Below are 17,062 nucleotides of genomic sequence, written 5' to 3'. Positions count from 1 at the left end.
GAGTATAGACAGGGTTTAGCATCTTAAAACTTGTGGACTGGTTATGATTACTGGTTAGACTCCTGCCTAAAGACTCACAAGTTTTAGAGGCGCTAACGCTGGTCTACGCTAGTGTTCAAAATATGTCATTAACATGTGTTATCTTACACATCTTTACACACAATTTATTTTCCTAGTCTAGACATGTCCAAGTTGTTTTTACAAAGGAGTGATTATAACCTCTAATGGATTTGGGAAATATTCAATAGATGCTTCATGAGAAGTTATTAGAGAGAACATTCGTCTAAATACCTTTGTGGGGTATGCCTACCTTTGAGATCTAAAGATTTATAGACTACAATCGGGACAAAGACAGGTGATTGGGAGAGAGAGGAAGGAAGAGAGAAGATACCAGTCGTGAAACTGAGGGCTGTCTTTCTAACAGGCAGAATGGCCATCAGAACAGAGGATACAGGAACAAAATAGGAAAAAAAGATCACTTTCTGGAAAAGATACAGAACAGACTTATCTGAATTAGTTTATGCAGCATTTAAAACTAGATACCTTGTGCAGACATTGTATTTTGTTTAATCTGACCTTTTCTCTTTGTGTTCTGAATAAATTTTGTTTTACTACAACTGCTGTGATATTAGACTGTTCCTAAGGCATTCAACACACACTATCACAGGAAACAGTAAAACTTCAATCCTTTTGGAAGGGATAGAACTGATCTACTCTACCCTACCCAGGATTCCCAGTCAAAAATGAATCTTCTGCCACAAGGCTTCCAGATCAATGAGAATGCCTAATGACCAAGGGGAAAAAACAGGGGCTTAAGGTTGCACCCCTACAGCTGGAAGACATTTTTGGATGAAACTTTCTCTGTGTGGTAATTCATGCAGATTAATTGACACAGACATTTCACAAATTTGGATTTTTTTTTTGCCAAATTCTGTTTGTGGCAATGCATCCTCCCTGCGAAAACAAACAAACAAAAATCAAGAAGTCAAAACAGTTCATTTAGACATTTTCTGAACAAAAATGTTTCACTTTTTCCTGATTTTTTATATAAAAGAATTCTACACCAGTAAGAAAGACCATTTGAAAGTTAACAACACATGTAACTCAATCCAAAATGACAGGTTTCAGAGTAACAGCTGTGTTAGTCTGTATTCGCAAAAAGAAAAGGAGTACTTGTGGCACCTTAGAGACTAACCAATTTATTTGAGCATGAGCTTTCGTGAGCTACAGCTCACTTCATCGGATGCATACCGTGGAAACTGCAGAAGACATTATATACACACAGAGACCATGAAACAATACCTCCTCCCACCCCACTGTCCTGCTGGTAATAGCTTATCTAAAGTGATCATCAAGTTGGGCCATTTCCAGCACAAATCCAGGTTTTCTCACCCTCCGCCCCCCCCACACACACACACAAATTCACTCTCCTGCTGGTAATAGCCCATTCAAAGTGACAACTCTCTTCACAATGTGTATGATAATCAAGGTGGGCCATTTCCTGCACAAATCCAGGTTCTCTCACTCCCTCACCTTGATTATCATACACATTGTGAAGAGAGTTGTCACTTTGGATGGGCTATTACCAGCAGGAGAGTGAATTTGTGTGTGTGTGTGGGGGGGGCGGAGGGTGAGAAAACCTGGATTTGTGCTGGAAATGGCCCAACTTGATGATCACTTTAGATAAGCTATTACCAGCAGGACAGTGGGGTGGGAGGAGGTATTGTTTCATGGTCTGTGTGTGTATATAATGTCTTCTGCAGTTTCCACGTTATGCATTCGATGAAGTGAGCTGTAGCTCACGAAAGCTCATGCTCAAATAAATTGGTTAGTCTCTAAGGTGCCACAAGTACTCCTTTTCAATCCAAAATGAACATTTTTCCACCTTTTCAGTTTGCACAAAAATTTGAAACGCTTCCATTTTAGTTTGACCCAAAATGACTTTTCCCTTTTTTTTTAAATTTGCCAGTGAACTGAAAAATCTGTTAGTCACACTGCTCTAGGCACTCCCCCTTCTTTAATGTGGAACCATCCAATTTCAGATTTAGCAGCTCAAACCTGGAGATAGGGCTGCGCAAAGATTGTGCAGAGGCTTTCAGTTATGGGAATGCAAATACAGAGAAACTTGGGGTTGTGTTTAGCCAGCTTTCTTGCTTCCCAGAGTGACCTTTCTGTAAAGAAATAACTTCTACAAAATATAACACTGCAGACCTCCTAATACCTGATGTGGGCAAATCCAGTGGGGTAGGAAATGTTCAAAGTAAATTCTCCAAGAGGACATTTCCTGGGAAGTGGAGTACTTCATAATTAAATAGTTGTCATGGCAGGACTGGAAAGTGAACTCTTTTGTTTAGTATTAGATCATTGTAATTTGCTTTAGGATTTCTAACTCTAAGAAGGACAGAGTTCTGGAAAGCACGTGAAGGCACGTCTATCTAATGTGACACTCCCACTTTCTCATAAAAGGTGAGAAGAGAGGCCATCTACAGAACATTAGCAGCCCCAGGGCAAATAGAGTATGAAATAGTACAGCAAGTGTTTTGAAATGCAGGGTGGAAAGGGCTATGACATTACAAAAAGCTGTTAATTCTAAAATATCTGTGACTACTTTAATGTGAATGTGGGTGCTTTCAAGCTTGCACATCTGCATCATAAACTTCTGAAAATGGTTCATAATAGCAATAATCCCAGAGAGATTTACCATTACTGCAGTTCCTGCCTGCTTTATAAGAATGTTCTCTACTCTCATTCTAGCCTCAGGCCATCAGATAATAAACCGATAATTACCAGCACATTCCTCAGGAACTGTTGCTTTATTACTGAAGAGGGATATGGGTAAAGCAAGGGATTTTCAAGAATGTCCTCACATAAAGATAAGCAGAAGTGGATTGCTTTCCAACACAAATTTTGTGTTTGCAACTCCATTCATGCACAGTAAAGATCAAATAACCTAAGATTTAATAGGTAACTGTAAAGCAGTTTTGGGTGCTAATAGAAAACGGGCCAGGAATCAGCTTTTTAAATAAGTTAGCAGTTACAAAGTGAATATGGAGTACAGTGTATACCTGATAGATGGAGTGGTCTTATTATCAAACAAAAAGTTTTAGCTAATACATTTTAGCACAGGTTCTCTTCATTTGTTCCTTCAGATGTTCTTTTATTTGCTGTTGCCTCCAGTGGTCGCAAGATGTTTTTCATGAAAAGACAAGAAGATTGCACCTGCACTCGTTACTGAGGCAAAAGGCTCAAAAAGCAGAGGAGGTCTGATATTTTTCAAGAGCAACTTAGCATTGGTCTAATTATATTCTCATTGACGTCAACAGTCCTTCCTCTCTGGTCAATGCACACTTCCCTTTGGGGTTCTTGCTCTAGCAGCCTAGCCATGCCTGTGGATTTCAGTGGCACCTGGAACCTCACAAGCAGTGACAACTTTGAGGGTTACATGCTGGCTTTGGGTATTGACTTTGCAACTCACAAGATAGCAAAAATACTGAAGCCACAGAAGGTCATTGAACAGGAAGGCAATTCATTCTCCATCCAAACCACCAGCACTTTCAGAAGTTACTTTGTCCAGTTCAAAATTGGAGAGGAGTTTGAGGAAGACAATAAAGGCCTAGATCATAGAAAATGCAAGAGTATAGTTACCTGGGACAATGACAAGCTTGTTTGTGTCCAGACTGGAGACAAGAAGAACAGGGGCTGGGCTCATTGGATTGAAGGAGATCAGCTATATCTGGAGCTCCGCTGTGAGGACCAAGTATGCACACAGGTTTACAAGAGAGCTTGACTTAGTCCCCCCTTGACTGACACTTGAAAAGCACATCTGTACAGAGCAGACCTCATGGAACTTATTTCTTTATGTACATGGATTTCTACATGATAGCTCTAGGTCAACACTAAGCATCTTTGATCAGGCATATCTATCTTTCTTTGTACTTGCTCAATCTGTATTCTGATCAGGAGAAGATGTAAGGTGCTTGCACTAGTGTTGCAGTTCTCCTCTTGTTAATAAACACTTGAAAACAAAACGAAAAACCAAACCAAAAAAAAAAAGACACCAACAGTAAAATGCAAACTTACTTCAACAGGAACCGTTAGGCCAATACTGATTGCTCTTGGAAACCCCATCCATCATCTTTTTTCCCCCTTAAAGGTCATTTTCCTGTCACAGTCCTGACCAGTCCACCTTATTTACCTTTACCAGCTTTCAGTTTCTCAGAATGAATACAGAGTTTGTATCCTCAATTCCATTAACTTTACTAATCTGCAATGATCTCGTGCATTTGCAACAGGCTTCTCTTCAAATTCAAAGGCATTGAAGCGGGGTGGGATAGAGCTAATCCAAAGATTTTGATGCTCAGCAGGTAACTTGCAGTGCACTACTTGCTCCACTAACTTGCCTGTTCTGTTTTCAGTTTGTATCATGATAACACCTGGTGTTGGTTTGCTGCAAACTGAGGGTGTAGTGTTCTCCTTGGGGCCTTTGCTTCACTGCTGAGCAGCATGCATTCTGAAATTGTTTCACTGTGAATTTTGGGAAACTAGGCGGGTTCAAATATTTTTTTTAAATCCCATATTTCAGCTGGCTCTGCCCTATACTTTGTTTCTGGACAGGCGCATGCCATTTTCAGCTTGTCTGCCAGCACGGACCAACAATGTCTGTGCTGCTATGGTGGCAAGTGCAAATACGCAGAGGCTGCTTGGGCTGTATTACAGCAGTCAAACCTGGATGAATTCAGCACTGGACTTCTGTCGTCAGAACACCAAGCAGCAGGAAGACACTCTGCAGCAGTGGGAGCAAGATGAGGAAACCAGCGTGGGTTGGTGGGAAAGGATTGTTCGGCAAACCTGGGAGGACCAGCAGTGGCAAAAGAACTTCAGGAGGGGGAGAGCTACCTTTTTTTAGGGCTGTGCAGAATGGCAGCTGCAGCAACAACATACTAACATGTGGTGCCCCATACCTATGGATAAGTGGGTCACCATGTGGAAGCCGGCAACCCCAGTCTGGAGCCAACCGACTTAGTGTGAGGAGATCAACTGCTGGGGCCATTCTCATGCAGGTGTGCTATGCCATTGATAAGGTGCTGTCTAACTGAATCATAAAGCTGTAATGGGACAACTGATGGAACTCCTGTGCCTCTCTTTTAACACCCCTGCTCCCTGCCACCTGAGCACTGAATTTATACACAGAATGGGGTATTTCTCCATGATGTTGCAAGAGCTGGTTGGTCAAAATGGCAGGTTTATAGACATAAATGCAAGGTGGTCCGGCAGGATTCATGATGCTAGGATCTTCTGAAACTTGGTACTATTTAGATGAATGGAGAAAGAACTGTTTGCTGCCCTGGAGCACCCTGGACATTAATGGGGTGGACGTTGGTCTGGTTACTCTGGGAGACAACCGTATTCCCTGATGCCCTGGCTAATGAAGCTATTCACAAGCCACTTAGTTAAAATATTCCTTCCCTTTGTCCATTGCCTGAATAGCTGCAGAATAGTGGTCAAGTGTGCATTTGGCCATTTGAAAGGCAAATTGTGTTACTTTTGGAGCAAGCTGGAAGTTACAGAAAAAATGTCCCAACCCTTATAACTACATGTTGTGTTCTGCATATTTGTGAGAGCAAAGGAGAAAGCCTTAATGATGGGTGGGACGCAGAGGTGATGAGGACTTGCTCAGTAATTCAAGCAGTCAGGTAGGCATTCTGTGGGAAATGCTAACACTCAGGGGAATGTTGTCAGGGATACCTCTTGTTCATATTTTGAGGCTCATGCCTGAATGTTAGCCTGTGTGCTGGAGTGTTAAGAACATAAAAACAGCCATAGTGGGTCAGACCAAAGGTCCATCTAGCCCCATATTCTGTCTTCAGACAGTGGCCAATGTCAGGAGCCCCAGAGGGAATGAACAGAACTGGTAATCATCAAGTGATCCATTCTCTGTCACTCATTCCCAGCTTCTGGCAAACAGAGGCTAGGGACACCATCCCTACCCATCCTGTCTAATAGATCCATCAATGGCTATCCTCCATGAATTTTTCTAGTTCTTTTTTGAACCCTGTTATAGTCTTGGGCTTTACAACATCCTCTGGCAAAAAGTTCCACAGGTTGACTGTGTGAAGAAATACTTCCTTTTGTTTGTTTTAAATCTGCTACCTATTAGTTTAATTTGGCGACCCCTAGTTCTTGTGTTATGAGAAGGAGTAAACAACACTTCCTTATTTACTTTCTCCACACCAGTCATTATTTTATAGACCTCTATCATATCCCCCTTAGTTGTCTCTTTTCCAAGCTGAAATATATAAAAGATGATACCAAACTGAAAGGAGTTGCAAGCACTTTGGAAGACAGGATTAGAATTCAAAATGACAAACTGGAGAAACGGTCTGAAATTCAATAAGGACAAATGCAAAGTACTCCACTTGGGAAGAAATGAATTGCACAAATACAGGTTGAGAAATGATTTTGTAGGAAGGAGTACTGCAAAAAAGGATCTTGGAGTTCTAGTAGATCACATATCAAATATGAGTCAACAATGTAATACTGTTGCAAAGTCCAGAGGAGAGCAACAAAAATGATTAAAGGTCTAGAAAATACGACAGATGAGGAAAGATTGAAAACAATTGGTCTGTTTAGTCTGGAGAAGAGAAGACTGATTGGGGACATAATAAAGGTCTTCAAGTATGAAAAGGTTGTCATAAAGAGGAGTGTGTGTGATAAATTGTTCTTCTTATCCACTGAGGACAGGAAAGTAGTAATGGGATTAAATTGCAGCAAGGGAGGTTTAGGTTAGACCTTAGGAAAAACTTCCTAACTGTCGAGATAGTTAAGCACTAGAACAAGTTACCTAGGGAGGTTGTGGAATCTCAGTCATTGGAGGTTTTTAAGAACAAGTTAGACAAACACTTGTTAGTTAATAGTCCTACTTCAGTGCAGGGAACTGGACTAGATGACCTATCAAGGTCCCTACCAGTTCTAAATTTCTATTATTTTTAGCAGTGGGGTATTGTGTATGGTTTTGGAAGGGGAATATTCCCTGTATACTTCTGAAAATCTTGAGTCTTGTTTCATTTTTATTTAAAGAAATGTATGAGTGAAATGCAATGAATTATACTGGATGATTTGTAAGTGGTTTTTATTTTGAAAGAACAATAAAAAACAAAAAAAAATTATGGAACCAATACAAAAATAATATTTTTTGTATTTGCAAATAAGTTTAACTAAGCAATCTATTAACTAACCAACCATAAACAAACCTTTAATGAATGAAACAGTGCAAACAAAACTGAAAGTGCAACAGTAAGAACATTGAAAATAAACAACTTTTTGTGGAGAGTGGAAGGGCAATGTTAAATTAACAGGTGTGTATGCAACTTCCTTCTGGCTCTTCTTGTCCACATAAGCTCTGATGTTGAGTGCCCTGGCTCAAAATTGTCAGGGGCATTGCAGGGGTCAAAAGAGCTGGGTTCCCAGATGCCAGTGTTCTCAGTGCCCAAAGATTGGTTCTGATGCAGCAATGTCTGCTGGTAGCAGTTGCAAAGGTATAGCAGGGAGAAGTTGCTGCTGGTCCCAGTACCCAGTATAGTCCAGGGGCTGAAGGAGAAAGGTGGATCCCAGATTACAGGTTGTGAGGGCCCACTGATGGAGCAGAAGCATGTTTTGGAGAAAAGCATTCTGGCTCAAGATGGCATCCATGAGTTGCCTCTGTATCTCACTGTCTTTTTTCCTGCTCTCCTTTGCCATGGTGATGCTGTCCTTGGCCACAGCCACACTGTCTCTGGCCACTGCAACACTTTGTTTGAGGACTGCCATGATATTCTGGGACAGCTGCATTTCTTTCCCCCTCTGGGACCTGAGGAACAGTCTCCACTTCTCAGCCAGTCTGGTTTCCCTTTGGGATTTTGCCATGAATTCTGAAAACAGCCCATTCCGAGTCTTTCTTTTTCACTCCTTCAGGTTGGCCAGTCTCTCGGTAGCATGTAGAGGCCCTGTTCTTGGTGGTCTGGCTGTTGCAGGTGTTGTGGCTGTAGGAGTATGAACAACAAAATCAATCCCTTATTGTTCATATTTCAGCCAAGACATGATAGATAGCTAGCTAGCTAGAAACTATCTATCTGACTTTTCCTTCTTGAGACTCTTTCGTTCTTGGGGGACTCTCAGAGATGGTAAGTGGTCTGCATGTTAAGAGGGTGCTGGATGCACTGTATATGCAGTTCAGATGGGATGCGGTGGCTGGAATGATGTTCCTGTTTTGATTTTGAAGTTCTGTTTGTGGCTGTGTTCCGAAGCTGCTTCTGTGGTGCCAGAAGAGGTTATGAGGGGCATTGGGGATGAGCTGGATAGCAATCATCTCTATATCCCCCTTTAGGCTGTCCTGACTGTCTGTGATGTTATGCTGAAGTGGGTGATTAGGAGGCAGAGAATGGTTTTATTCAAAAAGACAAAGGACATATCAGCAAGATACTCTGTGATGTTATTCACCAGGATGGTCCCCCCCAGAAATGCTGCAGGATTGGAAGGGGTTTGCAAGCTGTGGTGGGGAAAAGGGCACGCAGCTATTTCCTAGAACATGCAAAACAAAACCGAGCAATTTCTCAGTCTTAAGTTCTGTGATATCTCCCCTGAAAAAATGGAGACACTGCAGAGATTGCCAGCTAGAATGCATGGCAGCTAGAATGCATGTTACAGGGCATTTGTACCTCGGCTAGGAGCAGTATTGTTCCTGCCTTTACGGGGCAGGCAATGCCAATTTATAACTCATATTAACTATGAACCCCCCCAAACTTTTTTTTCTATAACCAGTGGCTTAATAAACTGTTGCTTTTGCACAACTGAATGCTTTTGTTATTCAAATATGCCATGGGGAGTGGCACAGGCCGTGGCTATGCCATGATTGCAGTCACAATGTTGAGGCAGCAGAAAGGTGGTGGGTGAGGGGGGAATGACAATAGGTAACCGGTGTATGACCCATCACAATTTAGCAAGAGGCATTGCAGTTTTAATCAAGACAATCTATCAAAGAAATGTTAATTAGGCTAGCAGTCCCCAACTCATTCAACTTTGTATTGATAAGAATCAAACAGTTGATAAGTGTATTTATCTGGGTTTGCCTATATCAGGGGTGGGCAAACCATGGCTCCGGAGCTTTTTTGCAGTTAAAGTGTGGCTTGTGGAGCTCCCCACATCCTCCCTTATTTTTTGCCTGCCAGATGGGGGGCAGGGAGCTTTTGGGCTTTTGCCCTGTGGCAGGGTGGTTGGGCTAGGAGCTTCTGCCCCACGGGGAGTGGGGGTCTTGGAGCTTCAGCCCCATGGGACAGGCCTCTCTGGGCTGGGGCTTCAGCAGAAGTGGGGCTGAAGCCCTGTTAGGTAGCTCCCACGTGGCTGAAACCCAGAGCCTGGGCAAGCACATCCCATCTCCCGAACTTCTGAAGATTGTCTTATGCAGCTCAGAGGGTCAGTAAGTTTGGCCACCCCGACCTATATCTTGTTAGAAGTTTACCAATGTAACCCAATTAGCTTTTATTAGGTAACTCCTTTTCTTGTCTTAATTGCCTCACATTATATATATGACTGCGTTCTGTTAACCTTAAGATCAAAGATGAGAGATACTGCAGGAACCTAATAATATTAGCGACATTGTCTTCTGCTTAACTATCTCTGTTATAATGGAGGACTGGCTAATTGCCTTATGTAACTGAGTAACTAGTTTACTTGTAAAAAGAAAAGGAGTACTTGTGGCACCTTAGAGACTAACAAATTTGTGCCACAAGTACTCCTTTTCTTTTTGCGGATACAGACTAACACGGCTGCTACTCTGAAACCTAGTTTACTTGTGTATGCATAGGAAATAGAAGATTAACTTCAAAGCAAAAGTCTACAAACTATCTACATTGCCTATTCTTTCTTGGAAAGCCCTGCTGTGGTGATTTCTGTGAGGAGGCTTGTCAGCCTGCTAGAGAGCTAAAAATACTGGACCTTGGGCATGATCCTTTCATTTCTAGTCTGCTGAACTTTGAATAGGGAAAGTTTAAGTTGTGGGACTGAGCTCTTCAAAGAGGTTATTTGGCATATCCTAGAAAATGCATGAAAAGTCTCTAACAGACTTTACATCTAAGCTGCCTTTAGATTCTGACCTTTTGGGATATTTCCAGAGAGACCTTTACAGTCAGCAGATATATCATCACTGCTATTATCCTGATCTATGAACACTGAAAATCACTTATGTACGAGTCCTTGACCATTCAATACCTCTCTTCTTTTCTTAATAAAACTTTAGTTAGTTTACGAAGGATTGGCTGACGGCGTGATATTTGGGTAAGATCTGAAATATATATATTGACCTGAGGGTAAGTGTCTTCCAGTCTGCCCAAGTGTGGCATTCTCAGTGTGGCCCATCCAGGCACCTGATCACAGAGGGTGTGGGGGGGAAGCTTTGCTGGTCAGGCCAGATGTGAAAAAAGGGAAAGGAAACAAGGTAGATGCCGTGGTCCTATAAATGGTCAGTAGGCATGGCTTTGGCTTGTTGCGGAGACTGATTGCCTGGGAAAAGCAGCTGCATTTTGGAAACATGTTTGGGTGGGCAGAATGGACAAAGTGCACCAAGGGTGGGAGGCGAGGAGTGGATCCTCAGAAGGGTGTGTTGTTTACTTCTGTGTACACGGACTGTGGCCATGAGACCCCCCCCGAATCAAAGCCAGAATGGGAGCATAGCACAATAATGAATGGTAAAGATAGGTATTTGCATGCCGAAGTTCCCTCTAAGGGTCTGTTGTTTTGGTCTCAGCCTGGGTTTCTGAGACTTAGACTTAGCTGATGCAGAGCAGGTATCAGGGCCTGTGAAGCAGGACTAAGGCTGGCTTTCCAGCTGACCCTCATCAGGGTCTTGAGTCCCAAAGAGATCCTGGCTCTCAGGGGAAAGCTTCTCCCTGCATCCTCATACTCATCCTCCAATGGGTTTGCCAGTCAGCCTTGATTGCAGGCAAGTGTGCGCAGCAACATCCGATTGGTGTCTCAGATGGATTGTGCAATAAATGTGTAGAATCTTGTCCATTTTTTTTTAAATAAACTGGACAAGTCACATGTCCCCTGATGGAATGTCTCCTTTTGGCTCCCATTTCAGTGTAGATTTTCCTGAGCAGCTTGCTCTTTATCTGGCACGGATCAGCATCCCAGTCATGACCTTGCACACATTTCTGCTTTGTAATGTCCACAGAAATCTTTATTTCAGTGGCTGGTCTCAAGAGCTTCCTGACCAGATGCTTCTTTCCAGATGTCAATGAGATAGAACTATACCAAGACCCTAGATCTAAGAGGCTATGTGAGGCATGTTCCATTCTGGAGTGCTATTGGTTTGTATTGCAAGACACACTGAGATCCTGGAATGTATGGGCAAAATCTTGCTCCACACTAGCCTTTAAAGAAGGGAATGGTTGTCCTAGGAACTTGATAGCAGAGCAGGGAGGGCACCCAGGTAAATGGACAGGTGGTTGACCTGCAAAGCACTGTTAGAGAACCATTGGAAGCATGCAAAAAGTGATCCGCAGAAATTGCATCCACATGAATAATAGTCTGAACTAATTCAATTAGAAACAAACCTAGTCCACTTTGCAAGAGTTCACTACCAATGCAGAGTTAGTGCACAACGATGGATTGGATCATCTCTACACAAGAATTTTCAAACTGAATTAACTCGATTTGATTCAGTTTAAGACCCTCATATAGCTAAGCCTCAACTGCCTATGTGCTGTGTTATTTAAAATTAATCTAGAGGGTTCTTGTGGGTTTCCTACTGATATGTATATTTGATTTAAAGGGATGACTAAGGAAAGCAGACACATATCCATACTATTGCTGTGCATGGAATCTTCAAATATGAACTTAATTAGCACTCTTAAACTACATGTACAATACTTGCAGGCCTCTAGAATTAGAATCATCGTCCTCTATTACATGGGATCAGAACTACATAATTAACTACATATCATAGGCCTTATATGACTAAGAGAGAGTCTTTATAAAGGTAGTTATGAATTTTAGCCCCATTGCTACCATGAAGTTCCTAGTGGCCAGAATGCAAACCATGTTGACGTCTATGATGTTCTACAGGGTCATAGATTTGTTATAATATTAATTTAACAAGCTACAATTTAGTAAACATTTACAAGGGTGCTATACTCAGAATACTGCCCATTCATGCCTAGATGTCAACCACAAGTACGAGAAAATCCCTCATTTTTCTTCTTCATTATACATATACATTTCTTTTGACATCACAGAGAGCATACAGTGCAGTAGCTAGGGAAGTGTAGGAGGAACAAACTGATGTAATTCTCTTCATAGATAGATTGTTCTATAAAACAACCACCACTGCAGGGAAAAAAGGACTTACCTGGATCTGTGTAAAATAAATATTAAAAAAAATACTCCAATTTTTGTAAAATTTTACTTTTTTTTTTTGCTGTTGTACATTATATGCCAGAAAAATTGAGAAGGAATACACTAAAGATTGCCTAGAAATTGCTTATAAAATAACATATCTTCTCATTTATTTGTTCACGAATCCTGAATTATTATAGATAGTTCAAACAGATTTTTCTCCATTATATAGCTTACGAATGAACTGTAAATAGCATTGCATTACATAATTAAAGATACTCAGTGCAAAATGCAGGAAAATGCATATGATAGATCATTGCATTCAGGTGTAACTACATACTTCATAACTCAGGCAAAGTGTAGATTTTGGTAAATATATGAAACTTTTCAATCTGTTCAAGTAGAACCAAAGTGGAAAATACATTATTGTTGAGGCTTTGTATATAAAATTACTGAATGGAGAAATGCATTTTGTTAATACTCTGATTTACTTTTACAGAGAAAACAGCCTTGAGTACTGCCAAAGAGAAACCAGAATTACCTCAATACATTTGTTTTCCCATGATGGAGGGAACTTGAAATGAAAGATGTGAAGATTTCAACTAGTTAAGCTAATCAGCAGTAGACTGAATAATTTACAAACCACTTAACTGATAAAGTTGATAATACTGTACAATTATTTACATTTTTATTACTTTTGATAGTTGTCTTTTTTATTTTCCTATCTTTGGGATACACTGTGTTCAGCATTGAATATTAAATACAATATAGAAGCCTGAGCTTTTAAATTGCTTTTGTAACATTTACTGTATCTTTCCAATTTAAAGGCAGGTTGCCTGCAAATATGTAAAAGATATATCTTCATTCAAAAGACAAAGACATATTTAAATAATACGTTGGTAATATCTTGGTCATTCTAGTATGGTGGCATAAGACTGTGCTTATTATTATAGGGAGTGGTGGTAGAAACCCCTATAATTTAGGATGAGTAACTCTATTATTACAAAAGATTCTTGTAATTTTTTAGAAGAAACTGTAAAGCCTCTATCGTTTATAGTAGGATTTTGAAAATCAACACTGGAAAAGCCTTCAGGCTAAAGAAATACCTGTTGTTATCATTCCATAAAATTCTGTTCAGGTCTTCCTGGACCTATGAAGTGTTGAAAGTCACTCTTTCCCTTCACTTAGTTGCATTTCTCAGGAAAATGTTGGTAGTTTGACAAAATAGAAACTGAACGTGAACGTTCTACAGAGCTGGCTCCACCCATCCTGCGGCTGCAGCACTGCACAGTGATCTGGGACTGTCTGGGAGCTGCCAGAGTAGCTGCAGCAGGCGCATAGGGATTTGTGGGGAAAAAGCCAGACTGGGCCTGACCCCCTCCCAAAACTAGCACATGGCCCCAGCATCCCATCCATCCCACATTGAACAGGACAGGACATTTTTGACCAGTTACATTTTTGCATATTCACAGAAATACAAACTCGACTCAGTTGCCTACATTTGGAACCCCTTTTTGAACTAAAAGCCTCTGTCTCAAGTGATGCTGGCAAATGTATGAAAAATTTTCCAAACTTAGCCCTCAATTTAGACATCTACATCTATATTTGACTTCAGTAGGAGCTATGGATACTCATCACCTTTGAATTTCTGGCAATGTCTTTAGCTGACTAAATATGGATTTAGGATCCTAACTTGAGATGCCTCTGCCTGAAAATTTGAGCCTATAATCTCTCTTGGGAGGAATCTAATAAAATCGGAAGACTGAATGCTGAGAAGTTGCTAGTAGTGCCTAAACATTTTTGTTAGGGGTGCTGAGCACCTATTTTATTGACAATATTATTACTATTTTATATGACTAGCATTCTCATAAGTGGAGATGCCCATGTTCTGCAATAAGCTGCTGTCTGCCATAAACTATGTCTACATTTACACCCCCACTGCATCTGAACTCCTGTAGCACTTCAGTGTAGACACTATGCTAGCAGTAGGGGTTCTCCAATCAGCGTAGGTAAGTCACCTCCCCGCGAGATGGTAGCGAGGTTGAGGTAAGAATTCTTCCATCAGCCTAACACGGTCTACACCAGGGGTTATGTCGGCATAGTTAAGTCTCTCAGGGGTATGGATTTTCACATCCCTGAGAGATGTTGCTATGCCAGTGTAAATTCCCAGCATAGACCAGCCCTCAGCCTACACTCACATATGAAAAACACAGTGTAGGGTTCACTGGTTGGATACAGAGACTACGCATTCAAAAAAGTTTGCCCTTTGGTAATCATGGTACATGAGGGTAGATCCATCCCCATCATCGTATCCACTCATTATACTCCACACCTGAACATAGCCATTATATGGACAACATACCCCCATAGCTCAATGTCTGTACTTTGACCGGTTAAACTTTTACCGCCAATTGGGGAGGTTGCAGATTATGTATTCCTTACACCACCCATTCCTAAACCAAATTTCGCACCCCTTGATAATCTGTACCTTATTCCCTGATAACCAGAAACTTCTATGCTTAATCTCTGTACCGTTTTCTTTTTACTTCAACATTATCTTAATAAAATTATTACCTCTTCGTGCTGTGTGACTGGAGAAAGAGTAGGGAACTACGTTGGCAAACACAACCAAGTATGCTCAGATTAGCATAACATAGTTTATGGTCCTAAAAATAAAAGCTGCATTCAGAATCTGAGCTGTTTGCAAATGAGCAAGTAGTATAATGCTCCCAAATCCATGTTACAGTATATCATAGTGCAGTAGAAAAATGATAGATAAAAAATATCAAGCCAGATTTTAGAGCTGAGCACATGAGTTTCCCAAAGGTTTAGGCTTTATTTATTTAATTAAATGTGCTCAGTGTAGTAATCCATTGCTGAACCACACAATAAATGTGAATTACAATCATATTAATTGTGATAGTATTACATTGTTAGCCATATAGAGAACAGTACAGTGTTTGTACTTGTGGATGTTTCTTCAGCATGTATGTTGTAGATCAGTGGTTCTCAAACTTTAGTACTGTGACCCCTTTCACATAGCAAGCCTCTGAGTGTGACCCCCACCCCATACATTAAAAACACATTTTTATATATTTAACACCATTATAAATGCTGGAGGCAAAGCGGGTTTGGGATGGAGGCTGACAGTTCGTGACCCCGCCATGTAACAACCTCATGACCCCCTAAGGCATCTGGCCTCCAGTTTAAGAACACCTATTGTAGATAGTGCAAAGTTCTCTAATGGATGTGAATCCTGTGGCTTCAACCACATTAGTGAAAGAGATTCTTTGCCTTAGGATGAATCCTACTGAATCCTGACTGATATCAGTGGAGTACAGCAAGTTTCACCAGAGACTCCAGTTTTCATTTATGCAGAGATTTTGGTTACAGATGCAATCTTAGCAGCACTCTCCTAGGGACAGAAGTCATAGATCCCCTTTTGGGATTCTGCAAAATACTTAACATAATAGAATTGGAGTACAAAAAACTAACAACAGGACAAGAAGAGATTTAATTTTCTGCATAAAATTATATTTAACAACCATGAAGTCCCAGTGTCTTAACCTCTCTCCAGACCCTTCAATTATCTTTGTTTCTGCTACTGTCAACTTTAATTGTTGTGAAAAGGTGCTAACGTCATACATACGACTAATGTTTCAACACTCAGAATGTAACTCACTCCAAAAAGAATTAAAGTTACCAAATGCAGTAGCCACACCTAATCATAAGGGGATTGAATGGGTTAAAGCATTTTCCTGTCTCTGCATGAGGACTCAAACCTTTTCTGAGGTTCTTTTGTACTGCAGAATAAGTTCTCAGGCAAAGTTTTTGTTACCATGAGGAATAAAGCAAGCAACCTTGTACTGGGGCATTCCCTAGGTAAACAGCTGCTTAAGCAGTGTCATAAATATAAAGGGAAGGGTAAACCCCTTTAAAATTCCTCCTGGCCAGAGGAAAAATCCTCTCCCCTGTAACAGGTTAAGAAGCTAAAGGTAACCTCACTGGCACCTGACCAAAATGACCAATGAGGAGACAAGATACTTTCAAAAGCTGGGAGGAGGGAGAGACACAAAGGGTCTGTGTCTGTCTGTATGCTTTTTTTGCCGGGAATAGAACAGGAATGGAGTCTTAGAACTTTTAGTAAGTAATCTAGCTAGGTATGTGTTAGATTATGATTTCTTTAAATGGCTGAGAAAAGAACTATGCTGAATAGAATGACTATTCCTGTCTGTGTGTCTTTTTTGTAACTTAAGGTTTTGCCTAGAGGGATTCTCTATGTTTTGAATCTAATTACCCTGTAAGGTATCTACCATCCTGATTGTACAGAGGGGATTTCTTTACTTCTATTAAAAGTCTTCTTGTAAGAAAATTGAATGCTTTTTCATTGTTCTCAGATCCAAGGGTTTGGGTCTGTGGTCACCAATGCAAATTGGTGAGGATTTTTACCAAACCTTTCCCAGGAAGTGGGGTGCAAGGGTTGGGAGGATTTTGGGGGGAAAGACGTGTCCAAACTACATTTCCCAGTAAACCCAGTTAAAGTTTGGTGGTGGCAGTGGAGATCCAGGGACAAAGGATAAAATTAATTTGTACCTTGGGGAAGTTTTAACCTAAGTTGGTGAAAGTAAGCTTAGGAGGTTTTCATGCAGGTCCCCACATCTGTACCCTAGAGTTCAGAGTGGGGGAGGAACCT

General features: G+C 40.9%; 1 protein-coding gene across 1 annotated transcript; it reads left to right on the top strand.

Moving 5' to 3' along the window:
• The first annotated feature begins 3,382 nt into the window (after positions 1-3,382).
• On the top strand, positions 3,383-3,787 carry LOC140909982 (retinoid-binding protein 7-like). The gene has a single exon (XM_073340078.1). It carries the CDS (start codon positions 3,383-3,385, stop codon positions 3,785-3,787), a length of 405 nt encoding a protein of 134 aa, XP_073196179.1.
• The last annotated feature ends 13,275 nt before the right edge of the window (positions 3,788-17,062 follow it).

Source organism: Lepidochelys kempii, chromosome 4 (assembly GCF_965140285.1).
Source record: "Lepidochelys kempii isolate rLepKem1 chromosome 4, rLepKem1.hap1, whole genome shotgun sequence".
NCBI lineage: Eukaryota > Metazoa > Chordata > Testudines > Cheloniidae > Lepidochelys > Lepidochelys kempii.
Note: the sequence above shows the minus strand (reverse complement) of the source record. Positions and strands in the feature narration are given on the sequence as shown.